Source organism: Chaetodon auriga, chromosome 4 (genome assembly GCF_051107435.1).
Source record: "Chaetodon auriga isolate fChaAug3 chromosome 4, fChaAug3.hap1, whole genome shotgun sequence".
In the NCBI taxonomy this organism is placed as follows: Eukaryota; Metazoa; Chordata; class Actinopteri; order Chaetodontiformes; family Chaetodontidae; genus Chaetodon; species Chaetodon auriga.
Window position 1 is genome coordinate 19,434,038 of NC_135077.1, and position 26,634 is coordinate 19,460,671.

General features: G+C 44.5%; 1 protein-coding gene across 1 annotated transcript; it reads right to left on the bottom strand.

The window, feature by feature from the left end:
* Nucleotides 1-25,437, bottom strand: fhip1aa (FHF complex subunit HOOK interacting protein 1Aa). The gene is made up of 13 exons (XM_076728647.1): nt 25,317-25,437; nt 14,484-14,539; nt 12,473-12,693; nt 7,081-7,767; nt 5,814-5,972; nt 5,593-5,679; nt 5,289-5,456; nt 4,305-4,384; nt 3,899-4,101; nt 1,901-2,914; nt 1,645-1,823; nt 1,118-1,238; nt 1-321 (listed from the first exon to the last, which is right to left on the bottom strand). Exons 3-13 carry the CDS (start codon nt 12,575-12,577, stop codon nt 125-127), a joined length of 3,000 nt encoding a protein of 999 aa, XP_076584762.1. The 5' UTR covers nt 12,578-12,693; nt 14,484-14,539; nt 25,317-25,437; the 3' UTR covers nt 1-124.
* Between the last annotated feature and the right edge of the window lie 1,197 nt (nt 25,438-26,634).

The window sequence follows — 26,634 nt, forward strand, 5'->3', positions numbered from 1 at the left end:
CTAAGAGTTTTCTTCATCACGTAGTGCCTGGAAATGATGAAAAAACAGAAAACCATCATAAAAGAGTCTGTTAAAATCTTTCAGAGTCAAGTTGGACTCATCACAGAGGCCTCCTGGGACACATTCACTCTTCCATAGGAATGTAAGATAAGATGGAGTGCTCTTGTGCAATGGCAGCCAGTTCTTTGAGGAACTCCGTGAAGAGGACGGTAGCGAAGACTTCTGTCCGATCCAGAGAGATGGCTTTGGGTTTAGGTGGCGGCGAACTCTTCAAGATCCTTCCCGCCTCGCCGTGGGTGGAGCGTCTGCTACTGCTTTTGTCTGAGGAGTAAATAAATTAGGAAGACAAAATGAAAACAAATAATGTACATCCATGGACAAACTCTGTCACCCAGCTGAAATTGAGGACATTTTGTAAACATAATATATTCATGTTAATGATTTGCCAGTAATTTCAGCCAGAAAGTGCAGCTCCTCTGGAAAAAAACACTGAACAAGAAAGGAGTTTTCTGGTTAACCAGCTAAAAAATTCCCTTTAAATTTCCCATCTAAGAAAATTCTGGCTCTTATCTTTCCGCAAATATACTCCAGACAACGATTTCTGTAGCTTGTACAACAGAAACCACGGGGAATCGAGTTCAAACACAGGCTTGGAACTCCAGCGTTTAGCTGCCACCACACAGCAAAGACACACGACTTAACAAAATCAAGTAGAATTTATTCTGATTCCCAGCAGGAGCCAAAGCAACACCGATAATGAATGCACATGTTTTGAACTTGACCCATTTTTGACAGCAAGTTAGTGAGACTGAGGAACTGAAGAGCAGTGCTGTTTTTATTCTAGTCATCAGGTCGCCACCAAAATGTTCCCAAAATAAAACAATCACATTAGAGAGGCTGGTCCTTGTCCATCTCCGGCCCCTGATGAGACCATCAGTGGACCTGCTACAGTTCGCCTTTCAACCTGCACACTGGGGTGGATGCTGTCATCTACCTCCTACATAGATCCCTCTCTAAGCTAAGCTAACTGGCTGCTAATGTTAGCCTCATATTTACCGTTACAGAATGATATCAAAACACAGATTTCAGCCATAGCCTGATGTGGGTGTATTGTCACCTGCTGCCATGAACGAAGTCTCCCTGGCCAGCAGCCAGTGCTGGGCAGCAGTGATCAGGTCAGGATAGTCTTTTCTGGAGGCGGCCAGCTCTTCTATCTGGTTCTTCACGATGGCGAGTACCTGAAGGAAAACACAGAAAAGAACTGAGGATTTCATCTGCAGCGTCTCCACTGATGTGATTAAGGCTAAATGAATGAGAACAACCTTTAAATCTGCAGCCTGATTGCAATCATCAAGGATCTCTTGTCAAGATGTGCACAAAAACAGGCTGTGTTTACTTCATATTACTCAAGAGCTGCAACAGAACTGTGCTCAGATCTCAAACAATTCATTTTATTCCTATTTACAATCTCACTTCTGAAAGAAAAAGCCACCTTCAGTGATCCCACAAAAATCCTGATCTTTTGCTTCTTTTATTTCCTTTTGTCTACCTGATGAAACACAAGCCTCGGGGGAAGGAAAGGAAATGGCAGGCTCGCTCCTGCCTGCACATGCATACACACAGTAGACGACATGTTTGCTTTACCTGGTAAAGGGAGCGAACGGTCGGCTGGAAGACCAGGTTGGTGTTGAGGAGGAATGAGCGCAGCAGAGGCTGAGGGTAGGTTGCCAGCTGGGCCAGGATGCCCGTCAGCAGCAGGTTGACATTCAGCGAATTAGACAGCATGTTCTCCATACGAGACAACAGCACACTGACAAAAGGACCTGCAGAAAGAACAATCGTAAATAATTTTCTCTCTGAGTGTAATTTTGGTAAATAATGAGGATTTCCCTTAACTTACCAGTAAAAGGCACTGAGTGGCTTCTGCCTGCACTTCCGCTGCAAAACTTAGTCCCAAACGGTGACTGCAGTTTCTCCGGTTCTGGTGTCTCAGCAGAGAAGGAGGTGAAATCCATCTCCTCCTCTTCCTCCTCCTCCTCCTCCTCAGCAGGAGCAACAGGCTTCTTGGGCTCTCCATCAGTTTTGACCTCTTTTCCACCTGCTTCAGTGTCCAGCGTGCGAATGAGCTCCTCATACTGAGCCAAAAGGTCGTCTCCCAGCTCAGTAGCAGTCATGTTGTTTTGGAGGTTGGAATTGCAATCTGTCTGACCTTTGGCCTTTAAGTCTGAGCTGCTCTTGCTGTTATCAGCCATCAGAGAGGCTGGAAGTGTTAGACTGAGTCCATTTTTTAGGGGGACTTCTGCTGAGCCGGGTTGGGTTTCTTCTGATTCAGACCTGTTGGATTTGAGCTTAACGCGCTCAACATCTCGGGCGTCTTTCTTGGCAACAAGATCGTACACCATGACGTCGTCCTGGAACTCATTTTCCTCAATATATGAGCCTTTTACCAACATGATGGCCGTTTTCCTCATCTCCTGGATGTGCTGTGGGGGCTCGGCAGGAGGCTGCTGTGGAGGTTTACTCTCCACGGGAGCCTCATCAGTCTGCACCGGGCACGCATCGTAACTATCATCCCACTCCAGCTCCGGCTGGTTGACGGAGGGCAGTTCTGCACTCGGCGGCAGGCAGGGTCGAGGCCGTGGCGCTAGCAGCTGTGGAACTCTCTTGGGAGCCATCTGGATTTGCCGACTCTTCAGCCCTGGCTCCTCAAGCACGCCGGGCTGGTACTTCTCAGGAGGGGGGTCCTCTCCATCGTACGGGGCCGACCAAACCTGGCATGCCCGCATGCAGCTGCTGATCCTCAGACGGGCGTCATAGAGGTAATGAAGGTAGCTGACATCCAGGTAGATTTCTGAGCCGATGGTGCAGGAGTTACCCGAGCCATCATCCTCTTCTAAGAAGCTCTCACTTTCCTCTGGGAAAGGTAAGAAATGTTGATTAAAGCTGGAGCGCAGCACCTCGGTGCAGCGCTCACACAGAGCAGAACTAATGAGTTTGACATGCAACTACAGGGGATAAAGTGATGTCACACAGCGACACAGCGGGAGATCTCACTATCTCACAAAATACTCCTAATCATCCCTGCTATACGTTCATGTCCCAGGTAAACGCAGATCAACGCAGTGCACGGCACACAAAAAGATGCTTAAACAGATTTGGAAATTGTAATGTTAATAAATAACCCCCCTTATTGTAATTTTAGGGTTTTAGCACTCTAACTGCTGCAATGAATAATTTTCCATTTCCCTCTGTTCTGCTCTGTTTGTTCTGTTTGTTTTGAGTGCACACCACTATTACTGAGGTTACAACATGCACACACTCAAATGAGGTTATGAATAGTAAAATCTTCTGGATGAATTCCCCTTGCAGCTGATTTGAAAGCAGTGAAGAAAGAAAAAACATTCATAAAAGCTGATTACAAATACAGATGAAAGCAGTCATTTGTTTTGGCTCATCTGCAGCACATACGGGACATAGAAAAGTAAAAGTATTCAGGAGTCTCACTGAGCATTATTAAAAGCAAGCCGTCCTCTGTCGTGTAGCTGGTGGGGGGGCTCAGTGTGCAGCACAAAGACTTATTTGGAAGAGGAACAATGGCCATGGTCGTTATTTTTCAGTTGTAGTCATCCATCACAGTTCATAGATCAACTCCCTGGTTCAACTAGTTGTTCAGTTTTCCTCTGCAAAGGGGGATTATTACCAACATTTCAGTCGTCCTCATGTTTCTTGTCTCATTGGACTTCATTACAGTGACGTCTCCCAGTTCCCAGATCTGAGAAATTACTTTGGCGAGTACCGTGTTATCATAACCCACTGAAATGATGTCCAACACTTTAAAAATAAGATGCAAGCTGTAATAACTTGACAAAATGTTCCTTTCATGTCCTCTCCCTCTTACCCGTGCCGCTGGTGCTGCTGGGAGTCTCTGCACCCTTGGAGAAGAGGATGGAGTCCAGCTGTCGGAGAGGCGGGGGGCTGTGATCAGGTGAGCAGCAGGACGGCGTTAATGCCAGGATCTTGGCTGCTGACACCGAGTAGCAGTCCCTCTCCCTCACCACGCGTCTCTGACTCAACATCATGTGATTACAGGGGATCAGGTACCTGGGGAGGCAGAATGGGAACGGATCCTGTTAGGAAAGCCGACGGGCGGTCGTAGGAGGGGGAGCACGGGGGGGAGGGTGGGCTAACAGATGGTAGCACAAGCCTGCATGGTGGGAGGCACACAGTAAAAGCTCATCATGTCATAAACCAATTAGCTGTACCGCGCTTCATAACTGGGATAAGTCAATGTGTGAGCCACTCACCTCAGTATGAGCTGCAGCATCACATCTTCACAGTGTAAGCCAATGAGAGTGCGGAAAAGTGCCAGTGACACAGTGCCCAACTGGAGAGACCAACAGGAAGACACTTTAGGGCTTTAAAAGCAAACAACACATGTGACAAGTGACTGCCTCCCATTGGCTGTTGCTAGTGTATAGGTGAGGCCACAAAAGTGAAATCTAAGTAAGATGAAACACCTTAAATCAAGGCAAGAGGTGCTTGTTTTTCCACTGACAAGATAGATCTTAATAAGATAATACAACATCTTACTGAGGTTTTAGTCCTGATTCTGAGTAATTTAATTCTTGAAGCTAAAATTCCCAGAAATATAAAGCTGTTACAGTAGTACAGTGCAAAACTCAAAGTCAGAATTTTTCAGTATCCAGCACAAAGTACTTGTTTTTGGTCTGGGTGCACTACTTTAAAGATAACTCTGGGTTCTTTGAGACGAGATATTTTTCCTCGTTTTAAAAATCTTCAGAAGTGAAAAGTTCCTGTTCTGTTTTCAGATAATTTTGCTTATTTGAAGTAATATTTCCCCAATTTTACTGCATTTTTTTGTGGAATATTTGCATGTTATTCAATGTTTAATTTGGCTCAAGGTCAAGTATTTAAAAAGCAAACATGTGGCAGGTGTGTCAAAGCCGGCTGTTAGCAAACACTGGAGGGAACTCCCTGAGACATTTACAGCCAAACAGCAGCGCAAAGAACACATCACTTATTCATGTTAATGGTTTAGGTCTGCTGAGATACTTGAAGATGTTCCGACATACGTATGGGACTGCGTTGGTATCAGGTGTTTCATTAACAGGCAACTAACCATGGCAACAATCTGCCAGCTTTGGTGCTGACATTTAAAGTTCCACCTTGGGTCTGAGCCCTTCGGGGTAGTTTTTCTGGACTTATTAACCACTGAGTCACGCTGCATTGGACAAGAAAAGGCATGTAAATCAGGGTTCGTCCTGTACCTGGAAGGGCGTGTTGATGCGGCTGACGAGAGTATCTAAAATGTGGACGCTCTCGTGCTGGTGGAGGAGGATGAAGGCGAGGAAAGTCTGCAGCAGCGCCGGCTCGGTGACGCTCCTCAGGAAGAGGTCGAGGTAGGCCGTGGTGGTCATCACCTCCTCGAGGGTCAGCTTCACAGAGGTTGGAAGACATACAGAAGACATAAATACATCGTGCCAGAGACAGATCTGTTCATCTTGTCTGAATTTGTCCAAATGAGGGAGTACATGGAGGTGAAGAGGAGAAGGAAGAAGGAGAAGTCCCAACCTTGTGCAGAGCCGGTGCCAGAACAGGCACGAGGAATCCGTTGTAGATGTAGCCAACTAGCTGGTCTCTGATATCAGGGTGGGCCACCTGGGAACAGCCGATATTAAGGCACATGTCAGTCAAGAGAGCAGTCAAGCAGAAGGCTGCAGCCATTGGCCACGTGTCAACACATGTTTGATGTGACAGAGCCTCATGTGTGCAGCCTTGTCGCACGTTCTCACCTGAATGACAGCGTTGCAGAACTCCAGCGAGTTGAGAAACTGGACGAGGGACGGCATCTGGAGCCAGTCCTCTTTGTGCAGGCAGTGCCACTCCTCAGTGGGAACCTCCAGCTTGGTGGGCAGAGATGAGTACAGGCCGCTCAGCCCCGTGGCCAGCACCTGACAGGAGACAGGTGTCAACATCCAATGAGAGGTTCCATAACTCCAGATGAGGTCAACAGTCATCACTGACTGAAAAAAGTCTACAAAACAGATTAGCTCACAATGTTTGTACATGTTGTGACAACTGGCTGAGATGATGTTTTATCTGCACTGTAGAAAAAACACACGGCTATAAACCTGTAAACCTAACATCATGTGATATATACAGTCTGAAGAAAAATAATCTGACATAAAGTAATTACAGAGTGAATATTATAGGCTTTGTGAAACATTAATGAGGCGGCGCACGGCAAAAATGATGCATGTACGGCTTCTCAGAGGTCAGTTTTACTTCCAGCTTCACTCAGCGGATTTATAACGGTGCCTCACTGCTCACTGCGATGCAAAATACTTTTGTAAATCATTTCTTTTCCACTTTTTGGTAATGCAATGCAGATATAAGCAGAGCACTGCAGCAGCCGACACATCAGCCTCCCTGCTTCTCCTCGCACAGTCAGACAGCATCCATATGGATTGATGCCTCCTACAGGTCGCCTCTATAAATATTTCAGCAGCAAACGCTTTTATTGCCGATACCTTTCCTGTCATAATCATCATGATGTGGTAATTAGGTCACTAGTTAATGCATTAATGTCAACAGGCTTTCCACATAACAACTGATTAAGTATTTACAAGATTTCAAACAGTCTACAGCACTGCAGTCTGATTTAAGTGCATGATGGGTGCATCATTAGTGCTGCATTGATGCATACATCCTCTATAGGATTATCCTTGTAGCCTGCCAGTGGAACCCATTAAATTCAGACTCTAGTTGTTAAACTGGCATCATATCAGAAGCTTTTTTTCATTGCGATGTCTGCAGCTGCGGGTAAATGGCATTATTTACATGGGATTAGCTTGTAACCGTGCCATAATCTTCTGAATGCCAGACATTCAGCGCCAGAGATGTTTTAACCTCGCTTCGAGTGGCTTCGTGAGTTCATCTGCATAATTTGGCCTGATTCTGATGCCCAGAGTGACAGAGAGGTCTGGGATTTCAGAGTGGCTGTGAGAGAACAAGAATGAATTCAGAAAGAGGGACGCTAATTCATCATGTGGGGCTGACCGGACAGAAGTAGGTGTTCTCTGCGATGTGTTTGGCCACTCGCTCGTTCTCGGCGGACAGCGACATTATGAGCAGCAGTGCATCTCTGGCCTGCTGGCCCACTGTGCCCTCCCTGTGGATGAAGGGGATGAGCAGGGAGAAGATGAGGAAGTTGGTGGCTCCCTGATCCTCGCTGGTGTGGAAAAACAGCTCCAGAATTGAAGGGTCCTTCGCCAGCACGCAGCACAGCTGGTTGAGCAGCAGCACCAGCTCGGCCTCGACCTGCGGCGCCGCGGTGCCCGAGCAGGACGACAGCAGCATCATGAGCGGCCGCAGGATGGGCTTGTGATGCAGCAGCGGCTGGTGCGCCTGCCCCACCAGCATCTCGTACATCTTCAGCTGCTCCAGCTTCATGTCGTCTGTGAACTCCCTGCGGAGGCTCCACACAAAGAGACGCTCCATCACGTTCTCCATCACCACAAACTCCAGGATGGGGCCCATGGCGCCAGCCTGACCGCTCTCCTCCTCCATCAGCAGGAACAGCATGTGCTCCACATAGTTCTGCACCGCGTTCGCCTCATCTCCGGGGATGGGGCCGAAACGAGGGCCACCGCTGCCGCTGGAGCTGGCGCTGAGGTTGATGACACTCAGGGAGGGCAGGGTGGAGGTGCTGCGCAGGGGATCATGCTTTTCTAGGATCTTCACCACCTACAGTGAGAAACAAGGGGAATATTACTTAAACTGCTTAAACTGAACACATTGTAATTACGTGTTATTGGATTTTCATGCACAAACATCTGCAAACTTCACAAAGTATTAAGTTATTTACTTTAGCTATTATTACTACATCCAAACAGCCGACTCTTGGATTGGACACTTGCTAAACACCGCTGCAGTCAAGACGTCATTCTTAAATAGGGAATCATTTTTACATGATTGCACATGAATGCACCACCCTGCACTCAGCCTGCACTTTGAACAGTGTTTCCTTTGGAACGGAGAAAACAACAAAATGATATCACTAAAGTCAGTTTGGAAGGAGACAAATCTTAATCGGCAGGCGAACCAAATTCATTCTATACACAGGAAACGCTGCTGCACACAGCTGACTGCTCCTCATCATCATCATCATGACCACTTTGGAGAACACAACACGAAGATTAAACCTGACAGAAACTCAATCAAAAAACTCCAAGGAGGAAACAGATTGATTTCAGGGATGTAAAACGTGCAAAAAATACAGAATCTGCTTCCATTTATGTTGAAACAGAGGATCTTTACCTATTACCTCTAACATAATACACAATATACCTGGTATACTATGATCAGTATTTCCTTTTTATACAAGTTTGAATCATGTTTGTGCAGACGGTGCTTGTTAAATAAAAAAGGATGCACTGCCAGTAAAATCATTCCCGTCTTCCTTGAACTACCAACAATAATGTGGTGTAAAGAGACCAGCAGCACAGTGCAGATAAACTCAGTTTGGCAGGACACAGTGAAACAGTCCTTTGTGTATCCACTCCGTCCCTTGTGTGTCCGCTGCTACGAAACCAGAGTCACAATAATGGAGCCAGTGTCCCTGGGCCTGCCACTGCTGCCATGACAATAACTGAGTGTGCACAAGAGAACTGGGCATGGCTGATGGAAACAAGAGAACAGAGTTCGTAATCCCTGTCTGAGCCCGATGGGGCCTGAGGCACAGGGATCAGTCCAGTTCAGGCTCCCCGACCATCACAGTGGACACAGGAGGGGGCCAGGTTTGAGAAGCACTGAGGATTTTACTCTGGACATATGGAGGTGTCAGGCCGGGGTCGTGGGCTGCCTGCTGGCAAAATACTGATACTATCATGGTCACTTCCAGACAAAGTTAAAGCTTGTTAACGATGATGCCTGGAGTATGAGAGCAGCCGTGAGTGAGCCTGAATTTATATTGTAGAACATTGGACGACAAACTGTGACTGATGGATGCTGGTCAGACAGTAAACGTGACGGAGGTCAGACTGAAGGCGTCACATTGTCACACTCATCTCCACACTGAAGTAATGCACTTCAGTAAAGTATCAGCTGAAGCTGCTGAAATATGCTGCTGACCTCCAACTGGTCCAGCAGATCAGACTGGTTATACTGGGCAGTTTGCAGGTGTGTGTACGAGCAGGGCCATGCTGAAAAGGAGAGCACTGCTCCATGGGAAACATTCCAGGAAAAATTAAGATTAAAAACACAATTCTTTCAGAAAAACCACTAAAATACCATAAATATGTGTCATATTTTCAACCCTAGCCTGCACTTTGAAGTACAGAACAACACAAAAACATTAATTTTACTCACTAACTACAGGCCTGGATGGGTGCTCTGACACATATTTTATGTATTATAAATAAAAGATGACATTTGTAGTATCAGATTCAGGCAGTGAAATGCCAGTTTTAAGTTGTATCCAAAACACTCACTTTACATCTGTGCTTTTATTTCTAGTTGACTGATGCCCAAAAAGGAAACGTTATTTTAACCATTAGATCATAACTTGGGATGGAAGCAGCGGCTGATTTAACTGAAAGGCCTGTTTACTACTCCTGAGTCTAACTGGTCTGAAGATGCTCTTAAATGTACACTGGATGGGAGTGTTTCCACAGAAACTGAGCGTGGCCACACAGACACGCATTCATGAAACTTTGGCATGTGCCATGAAAGGAATGAGTCAGTAACTCTGAAGACTCTGACGAAGAACAAACTCCCCACACTTCACTGTCTATAGTTAATGATTGTTGGCAGCCGCAGCGGCTGACAGATCACTTCGCATGCCACAACAAACACAAAGAGCTCTGTGAGGCCTGGACAGCGGCAGATAAGACACAGCAAACGAACATAAACCTCATCTGCCAATGGAACAGGCAGAGCTTCTTACAGCGGGACAAGGCCAATATTACTTACAACATGTTACTCGGATTTCAAGGTTTCACGAACTGAAACCAAAGTCAAGAGCGCTCTTATCGGGCTGCAGATTAACTAAGCGTGGAAATGCGATGCTGCAGGAGCGAAGTTGTGTTGCCAGTTTGCCTGAAGCAAAACAAGTTTTAATCTGGAACAGGGAGTTTTTTTTTCTGCTCAATCAGAAGCTGAGGCAGAGTCTTGTATTTTTCATCCAAGTCAAGCTAGGACCTCATCTGGCACATGGACCTTTACATGAAGGTTGAGTTTTTATTCTATGATAACAATAAAAGCAAATTCCTGTCATTTCAATCCAAGAGAGGCCTGTGTGTATATGTCGACGTCCTTTACAGGACAGGACCACAAGCTGTAAAACCAAACAATGCTTTCACCATCGTGTTCAGTGTCTGACGCTGCTCTGGACTGAAGCGTCGAGCCTGACAAACCTACAGGTTAGTCTGTATTCAAAACAGTAAGCTCATGTACAACACTGGACTTTACTTTGGATTTGCTTGGTAGAACCTACTTTTCCGGTGAGTAAAATGTTTTATCCAGCTATTATTCCCAAGGTCAATAATGAAGCTTCAAGCTGAATTTGTCAAACTAATGTAATATGATAAATTCATATACTTCTTCTGAAGGTAATGTCAGAAATATACCCACAAAAAAAAAAGACAAAATAAGTTATTAAAGGTCTCCTCCAGACATGTTTAAAGACAAAAAAACTCTAAAATTATAATTTATGTTTGATACAGTGCCATTAAAGTCCTCATTAAAACTCCAGAATCTATGAATGCAAACATTTTTCATTTTGAAAGTCAGGATTTCTCCTAAGTTTCCACATCACAGTTTTGTAACTTGAACGCTGGACCACGAGCAGTCGCTGCGATATCATGAAATCATTCTCATACGTAAAACCTCAGCTGAGCACAGAGAAACTTCCCTCCTCTGGCAGATGAATGTGAAAACAGCCTTCCAGTGCTGAGCTCTGCACAGTCACCAGTCTGCACGGTGAAGGTCAAACATCCACATGAAGTAACAGTAAGCAACAGATATTTCTGAGTGGAGGGGGACTCGCCCAACAAGAGCTTTAAGGTCTACACATCTGCATTACACAGCACAGCTTCTGACCAAATAACACAGCTAATCCCTACAAGCTTATCTGTGGAAAATGTAATAAAACCAGAGGAATTCAGTTCATTTAGCTGTGAGCAACATGGGGTCGGACCCCACGCTGGCAGCCACCAATGCGGACATAAAAGCAGCTGACACCACTCCATCCCCTCAGTGTCTGGCCAGTGTCACACTTTAGTCAGTGTGTATAACGTTCGTTCATCTCAGCGTGGGAGGAGGAGGTCTCGCAGGCTGCCAGGACACACAGGGGTGAGCAGGGACACATGCTGCTGCAAAGAGCCAAGAGTCTGAGACAGTCGCCGTCACGCTGCCAAGATTCCACCGGCCGTAACTGCACTGCAGTCCGGCGTTCAGGGACGGCACTCGAGTTTAGCCGTCAGGTTCTGCTGTCAGTGAGGTGGAAACTAAGTCGGATCTGTGCCTAAACACGAGTGACTTTGGCAAAGTGGTTGTTCCCGACATGAGGTAAGGATCTCTCCAGAGGGTCACGAGATAAATCTGACTAACACAAAATCATGTTCACGTTCGAGACTTTTTTTATGGTCTTGCTGTTTTCTAGTAAAACACTAAACAGTACAACCTCTTGAAGAAAATCACACGTTATCGCATGTTGAACTCTCTGAACTCAGAATCTGTGATGAGCGGTTGCAACAAGACACTGGTTTGGTTTAAGAGAACACATGCTAAAAGATGCTCAAAGACAGCATTACTGCCATTTGGGAATATTTTAAAGGAATAATTCAACATAGTTTTAGAAAATATGCTCATTCACTCAAACGATTAGCTTATCTTAGCCTACAGACTGGGAGCAGCTAGCCTTGCTCTGTCCAAATACACTTAAAAATACCCCTAAAATTCAATAATTGTCATGGTGCATCTTGTTAGTTCAGCCTGCACACAAACAGAAATGTAAAAGCAACAGTTTGTGGATTTGCACGGAGCTCACAAGCTGCAGAAGACGCAGCACAGAAGTGCTGAGTGGACGGAAAAATTAACATTCAACTCCCTCTACGACCACAAGCCATCCCCTTGCTTCCAGTCTTTATGCTAAGCTAAGCTAACTGCCTCCTGGCTAATGCTCTATACTTAAAGCACAGACTTAAGAATCACTTTTTAAAATATTTTTTTTAGATTCTTTTTGGCCTTTTTGCCTTTATTGGACAGTTGACGGTATGGTGTTATTGTTGATGTTTCGGTGACATGGCGTGCACGACAGCCATTAAAGTAGCAGAGCACTTCATGAGAGTGGAATTGACCTTCTCATCCATCTCTGCAAAAAAAAGTTTCCAAAAAAAGTCAAACTATTCCTTTAAGCTGCAGGACTGGTGAGTTAGCGTCGGTGTTTTACCTGAGCCCAGTGGTTCTTGAACACAATCATGCAGGTCTCTGGATCCACCCCTTTCAACACCAGAGACTGCCCATCTCGGCTTCCATTGGCAACCATGGAGGCCATCACGGTGACCAGATCATACGTGGGTTAAACCATGTCATAGGCAGGAGAAGGAGGACATTCCTGACTGCTTACTGGGTGCAACCATAACCACAGGAGGACGCATAATCACAGAGGACCTGAGGAGGTAGGAAAAAAAAAGAAAAAGAAACAGACATCATCACACACTGAGCCACAAAAAGTCGCTTCAAAAAAAGCAGCACAGATGCAGCGATACGACCGCTGAATGCGGTGCACTTCTCTCCCTCTGCATGAGCAGACAGCAGCTATGACAGGCATGCAGGAAACAGAACAATAACAGGCAAAGTCAGATGACTCAGGAGAGGAGAGACACTTCTGGCTCAGAGAGCTGCCTGCCGCGCTCTGGACTTCGGACTGAGCTGTCAAATTGCTGTTGGAATATCTCAGACGCCCAAAGTGGATTCCTGCAGGCCCCCTGACATCACTCTCATTACAGAAACATTTCTTGACATCACAAGGCGAACGACAGCTGGGTGTGAGCGACTCTGAATGTGGGGAGCTGGGGGAAAGCAACACAAGATTGCTAGTTTTGTAGATCATTTTGTAGCCTGTGGTATGTGCGTGTTTTCGTTTCTGGATGACATATTTTACACATATTTAGGCAAGCGAGGTCTGCGCTGCTCGCATATGTACTTATTTATTTATTTTTAGCTGAAAATAGCCTGAGGGTAGCTCTGCAGATCAGTTCCAAAACTCACATTGGCACTGTGGAAACCTGGACGATGCCCACTTTTTCCCCCAGAAAGGAAATAATTTGTTGTTTCCCTTGGAGAAGACATTACTGGAAAGATTGATTCTGCTACTCTGACAACACCGGGAGCAGGGAGGATAATGTGAGCGAAACACATCCAAAGAGAAATGCAGCGTTTCCAGGTAGACACCCGCTCTTGAAGAGGAAGGATGTTAGGACGGGCCTCATCGGCTCACGTTTCCTCTGCATGCAGACAGTGAACGTTTGTGACGACTGTCAGAGGTCACATGTACAGTACATGTACAGTCACATTCAAAGGATCTTACACACGATATCTCCAAAAGCACTTAACACAGGGGTGCCCAAACTTTATCTCTGAGAGGGCCTAAAAGGAAACATGATGGGCCACATGCAAAGCAAACACCTTTTGTATTGTAAAGATGCAAAATGGGACAAAGTTCCCTTAATTGACTGACTTCCTGTGTCACTGTGACCACCATTGGCAGATTATGAAAAACACTTAATAATAAGGGATGCTACATATTTAAAGATCTATATTTGCCTTCATTGAAAACATCTGGTGGGTTAAATTGAACCTTATGGCTGCCTGCAGCCATGCTAGCAGCTACATTGGACTGCACTTAAGAACAATGGTGCTTTGAGTCAAATGCCTGTTTTACTGAATAAATTCTATATTTACCGGTGAATAAGGAATTTTTATAACAAAACTACTATCTTCCATCCAATCCAACGACCCTGGAGCCCTGCCTTTAGCGTGGACATGACTGCTTAATTCTGTCTGTCTCAGAGCACCAACACAATGTCAGGACAAAGATAAACACTCTCACACTGCAGGATCATATGGACTCTGTCACCACGGGGGATCAACTGTAAAACACGCAGCAGCTGCATGCCACAACACCAAATCAGAGCCTGTAGCTCCTGCCCCTATGTGTGCGTCTCAACCAATCACAGCTCACCCCTTCCTTCGAATCCACTTTGCCCCAGTACCACAGACACATCCCCACCAACCACAGAGCTTAGGCATAACAAGGCACACAGTCAAACTTTCACCATCTGCTTTCATTTAGGAGGAGAGTGCCGGATGGTCGGATTCTTGAGAAGGAATGTGAAAGCAGCGTGGAGAGTGTGTCAGATCGTGTGTGTGTGTGTGTGTGTGTGTGTGCGGCGTCTTACCTTCGCTGAACCATCTTTAACAGGGACGGGTCGCAGACAAGGACCTCATTCTTGTTCTGTTGTCACAAAAAAAAAGAAGAGGATATGAGGATATGAGTGTCCGTGTGAGAGGCGAGGCGTGGTGGGAAGTGACTGGACATGAGTAAGCTCCTCCACTTGGATGGAGATGGAGAGGAGGAGGTTACAGGGAGGGAGCGAGGGAGGGGAGAGCAGGACGGGGAGGGAGTTAAAAAGGAAAAATGGGGTGAGAGAAAGTCTACAGAAAGGGAGGAGGTACAAGAAAACAGCGTTCACAAGCTGAAAAAGATGAGAATGAACCTCGAATTAAATATGTGAAGGAATTCAACATCACATCCTCGTGACTCCTCCATCATGGGAGAATAACACTATTGTCCCTTTCAATTAGCGTCGTGATGTAACGCATCCTTCTCAGCCGCGAGAGGCCCGTTCCTCACCAACACTACTGACACCGAGCCATCGCGGGAACCCTGACACACGAGCCCGAAAACTCTCAAAATCGAGTTCTTCGCCTCGCGTACGACACAACACACTGACCGCATAAACTCTGTGACTCTGCTGCTGATGTTTGGGCCCGCGAGACCTGAAATATGTGGGTTTCCTGGAAAACGTGCCATCTCTCATGAAAGCGTGATGTGGTGTAAACACAGAGAGTGAGAGGGAGACAGATGGAGATGTGTGTGGGTGAGTGTGCTAAAGAGGAGTCATCAAACACTCATTTTGCTCTTCAGGCTGGTTTTGTGCCTTCAGTTGACTCACACATGCAGTTTTCCTCTGCACGTTACGCTCACTGTAAATGACATTTGTACATGAATTCAATGTAAGACATATTTTTGCATCCAATTTGAAGACCTGCAGACTGGAGCAGCTCAGAAACTGAACTTTGTGCTTACAGGCTGACCCGCACTGTTTGCTGTTTAACACCTAACAGCAGGCTTTAAAGATGGTTGCCACGCTGGGAACCAGCCAACCTCAGGCGATTGGCAAAGCTGACACTTGCCACAGTTTAATCCTTTATAACTGGAGTGATTATGGTCCTGTGTAATCAGACATCCCATGTCAGCAAACTGATATCAAGAAAGGTTAAACATTATACATTACACAAATGTCACGAGCGTCTCTGTTTGTTCCTCTCACATGAATGGATTTAACCTCAAACAAGTGGCTCAGCTTCACAAGCAGAACAGACATTAGATTACAGCAGGTATACTGTTACATGTTGGCCAATAAGTGAGAGGAAACTACAGGAAGGAAACGCCAAAAATATGCTTGAGTTCATTAAGAAACAATTAAGAAAATATCCATATTAGCAGAGAAAACTGATGAATGATTGTCATTATCATCTCCTGCTGAGAGGCTGCAGACGCTCTTTCGTTTTAGAGAATGCAGCATTTTACCAGGAGAGCCTGGTTTTCTGTCCACCAGCCGGCTCGCTGTCGTGCACTCTGGCCTGGACCTTTTAAAGCTCCTTTCACCTGATTCAGCCTTAGTTCACCTCTCAAGTCAATTTCCTGCTGCCTTTCAGCTTACTGTCCGGTCATTGTTAAAATCTTTAAGTTCTGTGTGGAGCCCCTGAAGGTTTTTCAGCAATATTCGCCTGATTTAAGCAGTGATTAGCTCCTCTCAGACAACAATACACTGGCAACACATTTACGTCTTGAACTAGGAGCCAAATAGGTTAAGACTTGCTTTTACCAACTCAAAACACCACAACTGAGACCCTGAGTGGACTGAGCACCAGCACCTTAATACTTGCCACTTGCTATTATTGCAGAATAAAATGTGCTTTTTCAACTAATCTGGGGAAGGCCTATTAGTGAAAGTCATGACCTACATCGTGCTCTCATTTACAGTACCTGCTGTCATGTTGTCATGCAGTCACAGTTACCCAGAAGACACTGCTCTACTTGCTGAAAATAACCTGAAATACAGGAGAGGCAGAAACAGGACAAGCAGAGCACATGCCAAAATATAGGTGGTTAAAAATACACCTTGTGTGTGTGTGTGTGTGTGTGTGTGTGTGTGTGTGTGTGTGTGTGTGTGTGTGTGTGCATCTGTGAGCTGGTTCTGAAGCAGTTTCTGCAGATCTAAACGTTTACAGGAGAATGCAGTGGTGTGTCTGTGTCTGTGTCTGTGTTTGTCTGTTTACAGTCTCAAACTGCCAACATTGCACTCTCATTGCTACACGAGCCTCTCCTGATTTGGCAATTTCCAATTATCCACTTATGGCAATTTGATAATTACACATATTTGTTGCTTGCACTTCTCCACATTCAGTCAGAGACACACTCAGCACAGCAGATGGATTTCTCTCAGTGCAGGCGCAGGAGCTGCACTCCTTTCCTACATCAGACGTCACAGCGTCACCAGCGCTGAAGCTTATAAACGGCATTCTCAGCGTGCAATTCTTTCCTAAACATGTGTTGACATTGACAACTGTGGATTAATTTCTCCCTACCATCCATTAAAAACTCAGGTAAATTGTTCATTCTGTTGCGTTTCAGGATCAGAATCAGCTTTATTGGTCATGTACGTGTGCACACACAAGGAGTGTGACTTTAAACACTGAACTCAATGTGCTTGCATAGGAAAAAAGCTCAGTGAGGACAAAAAGACAAAGTAAATAAATAAATAATTAAAGACTGAACAATAAGATAAGCAGTGCAGAAATATAAAATAAGAAACAATATATACGATTACATTTCAGCAGGGATGCACGATAATATCGACACATCATCATCATCATCATCATCATCATCAGTATCAGCCGATAACAGCTTTAAAATAAAACACTGATAATGGCCCAAAATGAACATTTCTTCTGATACACAGCTGCTGTTGCTAACTGAACAATAAGCTTTGATGCATTGATCATCTTCCTCTCTTCTCTTCTTCTTTTGACTTGTTTCTCGCTCTTTGATTTAATCTTTGATGTTGGGCCATGACTGAAGGCTGTTATAAACTCAGCTGCTTCTTATTTTTATTATTCGGTACACCTTGCTCTAATGCATTATATAACAGCCCTGCGATACATCCGGCCATCACAACGTTCGGTTTTTGTTAGAGATGTTTCAGAAAGGTGTTGATTCAACTTTATAGTCACTCTGGAGGCTGCCGTCTGTGGTGCTGCTGAACTGAACTGTGTTATACTGACGGGTGCATCTAAAATTTAGTCTGCGCTCGTTGGTCATTGATAACTGAGTCAACAAAACATGACAGACGTTTTCCTGTGGGTCTTCAGTGACCGGCGGTGCACCGACTGAAGAGTAATGACCACATTAAAATATAAACTCCCAACTCCAGTCCAGTGTGGAGGATTTAGCAGCATTAATCTGTGAGGCTGCAGCTCCTCTGATTTGAATATCGCCATATTGCAATTTTGATAATCTGATGAGTTGTTTAAGTGGGAATAGTTTTAAAAGCTGTGTTGCATCATGAGCAACAGGCTCGTCTTCTCCTCGCTCCACAGGTAACGTGATGACAAATTGAGAACATGAACCGTGTTGCATGTCAGTGCTTTGCCAAATAGCCTGGGAGGAATAAGAAAAAAAAAAAAAAAAAAAAAAAGCAGATGAAGCCCCGGGCTGAAAGGAGCCAACGGCGTAAACATCAAGGAGAAATGCTCGCCTCTGGGGGTTTTGGTTCTTTTTTATGATCTGGTTTTCTGGCATTGTCAGCTTCCTGCCGTCCCTGAGGTTTTCATGCACAGGCGTGGTCTGGACAAACAGCTTCGAGGCGAGACACACCCTTTCACTCAGAACAAAGATCATATTTCTTGCTAAACAGGAGTTTTAAACCTCAATCCCAGAGACTTTATTAATGAGCCCTGATGTTAAAGAGCTGGGCATAATATATAGAAAACAGAACGTGTTAACTTGCTCATCCTTTTTGAAAGCAAAGACAGCATATCTAATGTTGGGTGATAGAGACGAGACGAACCTCCAGCAAACCAAAGAAAAGTCCTCTGCATTTCATTTCTCTGAACCAGCGTTACAGTTGCTTCCTCTCTGCTGAAGGTGGCGCTCACACAGGAGATATTTCCAGTGGCCGGGTGTCAGCCATGGCAACCCAGCGACAGACGAGCCCCCATTCAAGTGACGGCAGCTGCTGAAATATTTAGTGCTACAGGTGAAGCCATTGAAGGGACAGATAGCGCCTGGTCAGACTATTTATACTCTCCACCATCCTCATCCCATCAACATGGCCGCAGGCGGGGAAAAGCCATTCATTTTCTTATCACTGTTTCTATTATTCCCTTCAGCCAGCGGAGCAGTGACCACTGTGTTGGACCACTTATCTTCAGGAGAGAGATTTACACTGACCTCATGTCTAAATGTCAAATGGACACGAGGGTGACCTCGAATGATTGGACATCTATTGTCTGTCTCACTGTTAAATGCCATGAACAAAAGAATGACTAACAGAAGAACAATGATAACACATTTTTAATTAATGACTCAATGGCCAATAAATGTCAAACTGCTGTCAAATCCTGATGCTGCTAATCGAGGGGAGCGTCATTTAGGGCTTGTAGTGGATGAAAAGTTGGAGACATTCTTTGTATATGCCAAAATTTGCCTCCATTTTCCTTAAGCAGCTATAATCTTTATATTCAGAATGGACTGCATGACAACTCCTGTGTAAAAAGGCAGATTATAGAGAAAACCCAAAGAATTCTCACCTGGCTGTTCTGCAGAGCTTTTTGGATCAAAATAAATTGAGGAGAATTTCGCAGATGTGACAGTTTTGCTGCTAAAGTAAGTCTCCAGTGAACTTCATTGTATCAGACATAAATTGGAATTTCCCATAAGAAGTTTCCCTTCAAAGCCTGTCATAGGCTGGTGCTAGGTGCTGAATAATGACTGAGACGAGCTTATGAGATAAGGCTGTGATTATGTAAGCAGGTCCATGCTGCATGTCCACATGCACATGAAGGCTAACAGGGTGTTGGCTGCTGTATTCATCTGAAAACTGGTTTCAGAAACAGGCTGTTCTTCCATATTGCTCATGAGAAGAGATTCATTAACATGTCCAAACACACACAGAGGTGCTTAGTTTAGCTGGGAGGGAAGATGAGGAGTGAAAGAGTGGCTCCATGAGCACAGCAGTGCCAGACACCCGGAAGGGAAAAATACACCCTCCAAAGACTGAGCTCTATAAATGAAGTAGATAAAGACTGGAGGAGGCCGACAGGAGGATACAACAGCCCTTATGCCCCATTGTTCAGATCAAAGACATGTGGCCAACTTCACATGCTGCAACTCTCCTAAAAGAGAGTTCAGCCAACGGTGGAGATAACACTTAGAAAGGACAGATGAGACAGTATCCCGCTTCCTGTCACTGATACTGGCAAAGTGTGATGTCATCCCTCACCTGTGTGTGTGCGCAATGCATGTACAGAATGTGTGTACTGACTTCTCTTGGCCACCCTGGGGGTTAAGATGTAGCGTTGGATAACACTGTGATGGAAAGAAGAACTCAGAGCATGTGGTGGGATTTAAAAGGCCCTGCATGTTCTGACAGGGCCTTTCACCTATTATCTATTCATCTGATAGTATGACAATCATGTTTCCTGTAAACTTAAACTCCCCACGTCATGGTCTGGAGCCAGGTACAACCAAGATTTTTGTAAATATCTGCTTATTCTGAATCTGATGCAGCGACACAAGCAACTTAAGACTGGGGAAGCTGATGAATGCTCCAAACACCTGTTTGGAACGTTCCACAGGTAATCAGGTTGATTAGTAACAGGTGAGAGTATCATGATTGGGTATGAAAGGGGCATCCTGGAAAGGCTCAGTCATTCACAAGTGAGGATGCCTGCTAGGTTTACAGTTGGTGCAGTAGCTTAGTGAATGTCCAGTAGAGGAAACTTCAACAGTACAGACTACCAGAATACCATTTACAGCATTGCTGTAATTATATTATATCACTCACAAATTCTTTTTTTCCCCTAATTTGAATCAGAAAAATCTAATTATCATCCCACAAAGTACCTAATAAAGTCTTATATAAGAAAATATCTAACACAATCACAACAGTATGTACTGAATTGGATGTGATTGCATGCAAAGGCCACTAAAATCCTCATCTACTAGCTCAACAGATCGGTCCTTTGCTGAAAGCTGCAGCCCCAACAAGTCAACCCTCCAGTTTGGTTTTACAGATATCAAATCACGGTCTACCAAAGCCGTACTGATAAGTGACTGGCCTCTTCAGCACGGCCGGGATATGAAACATGGCTCAAAATCTGCCTTAAAACAGCAGGTCTCTTCATATCATTATAACCCAAATATTCACTTTACACACAGGTCACTACACATTTTTCACCATGTTCCTTTCTGACCCTCACAGGCTTAATTGCTGCATTGTATGTGCACAATGTGGGCTGGTGACATCACTCCCATTTTCATGTTGGTCTGAAGCTTCAGCCCATCCCCTCACTACAATAGGCCTCTGTCAGCGATAAGAACGTGTTCAGCGTGGGTATACGCTATCTCTGCTCCTGCCACTTCCTCTGTAGCTCGTTTGCATCACGTCTCACCGAAAAAAAAAAAAAGAAGCCATGTTTGCATGTGGAGTGGGAGAAGGAGGACAGGAGATACAGCACGCCTGTGAAGTTCAGATATTCATCAGAGAGATGAGAGGAAGCTGCAGCGCTGCATTCACCAAATTAACTGGCTGGATGAAAAAGAGGGTTTCTGATATGAAATGGAGTCCTTTAAAAAGCTGTGATACGCAGAACACTGGAGCCTGTTTTTAAAGGGAACACGGCGCATACCAAAATGCCTATCGGGCTCATCTGTGTCAAATATTTGTTTGGGCGTGGATAACTTTGAACCTGTTTTTACTCAGTTTTGTTTTCAGTCTTTAAAGACTAAGTTTTCATTTAGCCTTCAAGCGGTTGCACGCTTCTGCTTTTTTTTTTACCTCATAAACTTTCAAGGCAAAAGAGAGGAAAATACTGTGAATGCTGCTGCCTCTTAAACCTCATTAGGGCGGCAATCAGCCATATTTTCATTGTCAGTTATTTTCTTGATTAATTGACTAGTTGCTGATCTATAAAATGTCAAAAAATGCCAAGATGATGCCCTACTGTCACAGAGAAGTAAAGAAACCAGAAAACACTCACATTTAAAACATTTTTTCCTGACTCAAACCAGTTCATCGCTCATCAAAACAGTTGGCAATTAATGTAATAGTGACTTATCGATTAATGACTGCAGCTCTAAACCTCACGCACACTAATGTTTTCCTTCCTTGACTGGTTTTCCTGCAGGCTCCAGAAACAGGCGTTGCACCTTCGCTCCAGCAGAAGTGGTTCAACCTGATTCAGTTACGTGTCTCTATTCTTTTCACACTCTTAAGAGAAGCGTTTTTTCTAGACCCCCGTCGGGAGTTTGCGGGGGAAAGAGGCTAATTCTTTGTACTAAACTGGAACACAGGTCAGCCAGCAAATAGGCCAGTGTCACAGATGCTATAAGGAATCCTCATATTTATACTTCTGTAATTCAGATGAAAATATCATGAACAGAATAGACCACTGATGTCCGTATGTTTAATACAGAGCTACAGTCAGAGTGTCGTTAGCCTAACTTAGCATAGGCTAAGCAGCATGGGAAGAACAGCCCTCTCTGATGGTCAAAAACACACAAACCTCACCACACATCACATTTATTCCATCTGTACACAAACAGAAATGTAAAAACTGGCAATCGCACTAACAAGCAGATTCCAGGAAGTCACTGCGCCTGGTTTGACTGTTACGAAGTAGTTAGCCTGTAGCACGCATCTCCCCTTAAAACCACAAACTGTCTCTCTTTTGTACATTTCTGTGTATGTGTGGATTAAATATATTAGATATGTGTTAATTAGTGAGCTTTGGACGTGTTTGTAGGCGTATTTCTAAGTGTGGAGACAGCCAAGCTAGCTGTTTTAAGCTAGCTGTTTCCCACTCCCTGCAGTGTTTATGCTACGCTAGGCTAACCACACAGACATGAGAAAGGTATCCACCTTTTTGTGTCGCTCTCAGAAAGAAAAGCTTGAAGCTAATTTCCCTAAATGCTGAGCCACAGCTAATCACCAGGGCCACGCCGCTTTCATGTTGCTAACTTGTCAGGGTCAGCGTGGGGACCGGAGAGGGGAAGGTGGGGCTAATCCCAAACACGGGACAAAGCTGAGCTGGCTGTGTCTGTGGTGGGAAAGGGGAAACAGGTCAGCACACACACCTGCTGGTATGTTAACTGCTGCACCTGTTCCACTTCCATTTCTGACTAATCTGCAAAAAAAAAAAAAATTGCTTCTATGGCATAAGCTTTGAAATAATTAGTATAAAACTAATGTTCTACTGCTTATGATTTTGAAGTTAAAAAGAAGCTTTTAAAAGTTAAAAACCTACTTTCAGACAACCAGTGACATTCAGGAACAAGCAAGGTGAAGCAAATCCGATCCCAATCACAAACTTGTGACCTGACATTACGTCTAACCACATTAGTGTGACCATTATTCACAGTCTGGCCTGCTGCGATGGAGACTCACAGACATCCTGTGTGTGCGAGTATCTCGGCTGCGGGTCTGAACACCATCAGCCGAACAGACTTCCCACTATATGAGATCTAAGTCCTTTCTGAAGATCACTACGAATCATACAGATGACTGATTGGCCTCACATTCCTCCCATTCCTCAGAAACTATTCCCAGCACTTCTGTCGTAAATTAAACCTGCATTCCTGGTGCAAGCTGGTTTTTATGTTCAACCTGCTCCTGTTTAGGACGCTGCTATGGGAGCAGCCCGTCACTAATTATGAATGAGCTCAGACTGAATACATTTAGAAAGCATCAGCTCTGAGTAAGTTTAGCTTCGTTAAAAACAGCGAAATCACACTAAACTGCTTCCCTACAATCATGAAAAGCCCATAATTTCAGATCTTTTATAGTGACAAATACCTTTGAAGTGGTCATTCTGCTGAGAAACCTTGATATATTTACATCCCTTCCCCTGAAAGCAGCCCAGCTCACAGTCACAGTGCAGAAAACAGCGCTAGTGGGCTCTGAAGCTTCCTGAGCAGCATTTTTGAGACCAGCCCAGACACCACAGCAGCCACATTTGATGATGACATGCAGACGTTTGAGGAGGACGCCTGTTCTCATAATAACCAACAGTTTGATGAAAAAAAAGGATACTCCTGCTGTTATCACATGACCCAAGTGTGGGATTTCAGTCACGTGATAGCACATAGCTGTTTACTGGTGTGAATGGTGGGATGTGAAAGTGACCACGACCAAAAACCCACACAGGTCACATGATAACAACTGACAACAGGGGCACACTCCTTTCCAAACTTTACTGTAAGAGGGTTTTGTGCTAAGAGTGTTCAGCCTTTAATTTAATTTTTAGAAAGTGTCTTTAATTTCTAAAAGGTAAAAAAAAAAGAAAAAACAACAACAGTTGGCACAATGGTCCAAATTTACTCTTTTACAATAACATTAAAAAAAATTTCATTATTTTCTTTTAGTGCATTCACTGAAGTCCAACAGTTCAACAGAAAACTGTCCTGAAAATATTCTAAATGTTCTCGATGTTGAATTATTTTAAAGTCAAACCGACTAAATGTTTGGAGCTGAGACAGTTCATTAACTGATCAATCGATTGGGAGGAAATTACACAATTTTGATAATCAGTTGATCTTGAGACATTTCTCAGGCAAAAATGCAGAAAGTCTCTGGTTTCAACTTCTAAAACATTTGGTGCTCTTCTGTGTCTCCTATCATAAGAAGGTTAAAGATGTTTAAAGTTTGGATTCTTCATCAGACAATATTAACTATGTGAGGAGGAGTTTGGGCTCTGGGAAACTGTGACCTGCATCTTTTTCTGCCATTTTACAGACAAAACAATGAAATGTTTACTTCAGAAAGCCACCTGATTACTCAATAATGAAGATAACTGGTAATTGAGGCCCTCAAAATCTCATTAACATCTTTCACAAGCTTTCAAATCAACCTCAGAAACAAACAGGGTGGAAGAAAAACCTCTCTGCAGCTTGTAATCATCCTCATTTATCTGCAGATAAACCTCCACAGCAGCTCGGCTCGGGTGACGTCTTTTCTCCCTCAAAACGCTCAGTTTACATCAGGTGACAGTGAACAACTCTGATTTGTGGAAGAGAACACCTGCGAAGAAATGGACACTCACACACGAAGGCCAGCCGTGAAATATTGATGATGTTTGCTGGGAACTTAACACCACCTGCATGCTGAGGATACCTCAGCTTACCTGAGGTTACTGAAGGTGTAGCTGCACTTGAGGCTGTGAACTGAACTCTGCCAGGAGCCATAAACAACAACACGTGGATTGAACATGTTTGAGGGAATGTGAGCTGATGCCTTTGAAAACATGTTATTAAGCAGTGACTGCTTTATTGGCTGAGATTGCAAAATTGTGAACTGTGATTAGAGGTAGGGTGGGTCTGCTTCGTCTCTATGGTGAGGACACAAAGTGCAAACAAAGCAGGAGAGCAATTAGTCCACAATTCCTTTAACTTGACAAGAAGGCAAAGCTAGTGGTGGTTGTAGTGGGACTGCCCCAATAAACCCAGCAGAGACCTCTGGTTTCCCCCCTGGAAGGCACCCGACGCTCCCACCCACCCGCACATGTCAATCACAGACTCCGCAACTGTCACAGAAAGCAAAACAAGCGCACACACATGGTCCAACAGCAGCCGAAAGGTCGCTGCCAGGTTAGACTTTAACAGGTAAATCAAAGCTGCAGCTGAGAACAGAACCAAGTGTTTCCAGCTTTCTGTCTTTCTTTCTTACCGTCGGACGGATCCTCCGCGCGGACGGAAGGAGCGCACGGCACTTTGAGCGTCGTCGGTCGGCAGCTTTAACCACAAGCACACCCTCACTGTGTCCTCTCACAGATGGAAAACAGAGTTACAGCTCCATAGTTTCCTGTCTTTCATAACAATCCGCGGAGGTATTACAGGCTGTGTGTCACCGAGCTACTTCTTTAACCTGGTCCGGCGCGCACTCATAGGTGAAACCGCACTAATCCTCATCTGAACGCTCCTCCCACTGAGCTCCAGCAGGCCTTCGTCCAGTGACAGAGCACTTGGCCGTTTCCACGGGTTGTAGCTTCCCTCATGAGGAATAAACCTGGGAGGACTGCATGTGTAAAAGCAGAAGAAGTGCCGTAGTGTACTGTAGTATGTTTTACAGATATTCACACAGATCAGCTTAGCGCGCACAGATGCCCAAAGCGCCGCTCCTCTTCATGGAGTTTCCCAAAAACTTATTTCTGGTGAGGTTTGCAGAATCTAATTTCTATAGCACAGGATCAACCTGATCCTATTGATTTCAGCGCTATCAATAAAAACATTTTATAGGCTACTTTCATCAATAAATTAGATGTAACAGGGATGCCTCAATATGTCGCCACCTGTTGGACAAAACAGTGAGATACAGGACATGATGAGTCAGAGTTGCATGTTGGATTGAGTTTAATTTGTCTTTGAAAACGAGACATAAAAGACATCATTCATGTACAAATTAGACAAACATTTGCTACAAGCATTTCTTATTCCCAGTCCAGCTGATCCAGAGACGTGTTCTTTCCTCTGAAGCTCATTCTGTTCATGCTGCGGGTCGATTATTTCCACACATTACATCCCTTCCTACATTTTATTGCCTCTGTGTAAAGCCGTGCTCACTGCAGCCTTCAGTATCTCTAAATTCAGCGTTTCCGTCTGCAGTTCCAGTGGGATGGTGATGATGATTGTGATTTCCAGCATGAAATTATACCGTGGAGTTATGAAAAAGGCAGAACCTGCATTTATGCCTGATTGAAGGACGCATTTAGCCCGAGACACAATTTAAACATTAACTTTTACATTGAAGTTACAATCAAACGTACCCAAACTGACGTGGTTCCCATTACGAAACTGAAAACGTTGGAGCAGATTTACACTGTGTACATTTACTCAAGTACTCTGCTTAGCTACAATTTTGAGGTACTTTCCTTGAGTACTTCAATTTTCTGGTACTTTATACTTCTACTCCCCAACAGTTCAGGGCCAAATATAACTTTTTACTGACTTTATTTGACATTAGTCACGAGCTATTTTGCAGACTTATT

Excerpts from the sequence above, each read along its gene's own strand:
- fhip1aa (XM_076728647.1), bottom strand. The coding sequence starts at position 12,577 with ATGGCCTCCATGGTTGCCAATGGAAGCCGAGATGGGCAGTCTCTGGTG. Across the intron at positions 5,457-5,592 it reads TGGCACCGGCTCTGCACAAG|CTGACCCTCGAGGAGGTGAT; the intron begins GTTGGGACTTCT and ends ACCTCTGTGAAG. Across the intron at positions 4,385-5,288 it reads GCATCAACACGCCCTTCCAG|TTGGGCACTGTGTCACTGGC; the intron begins GTACAGGACGAA and ends TGGTCTCTCCAG.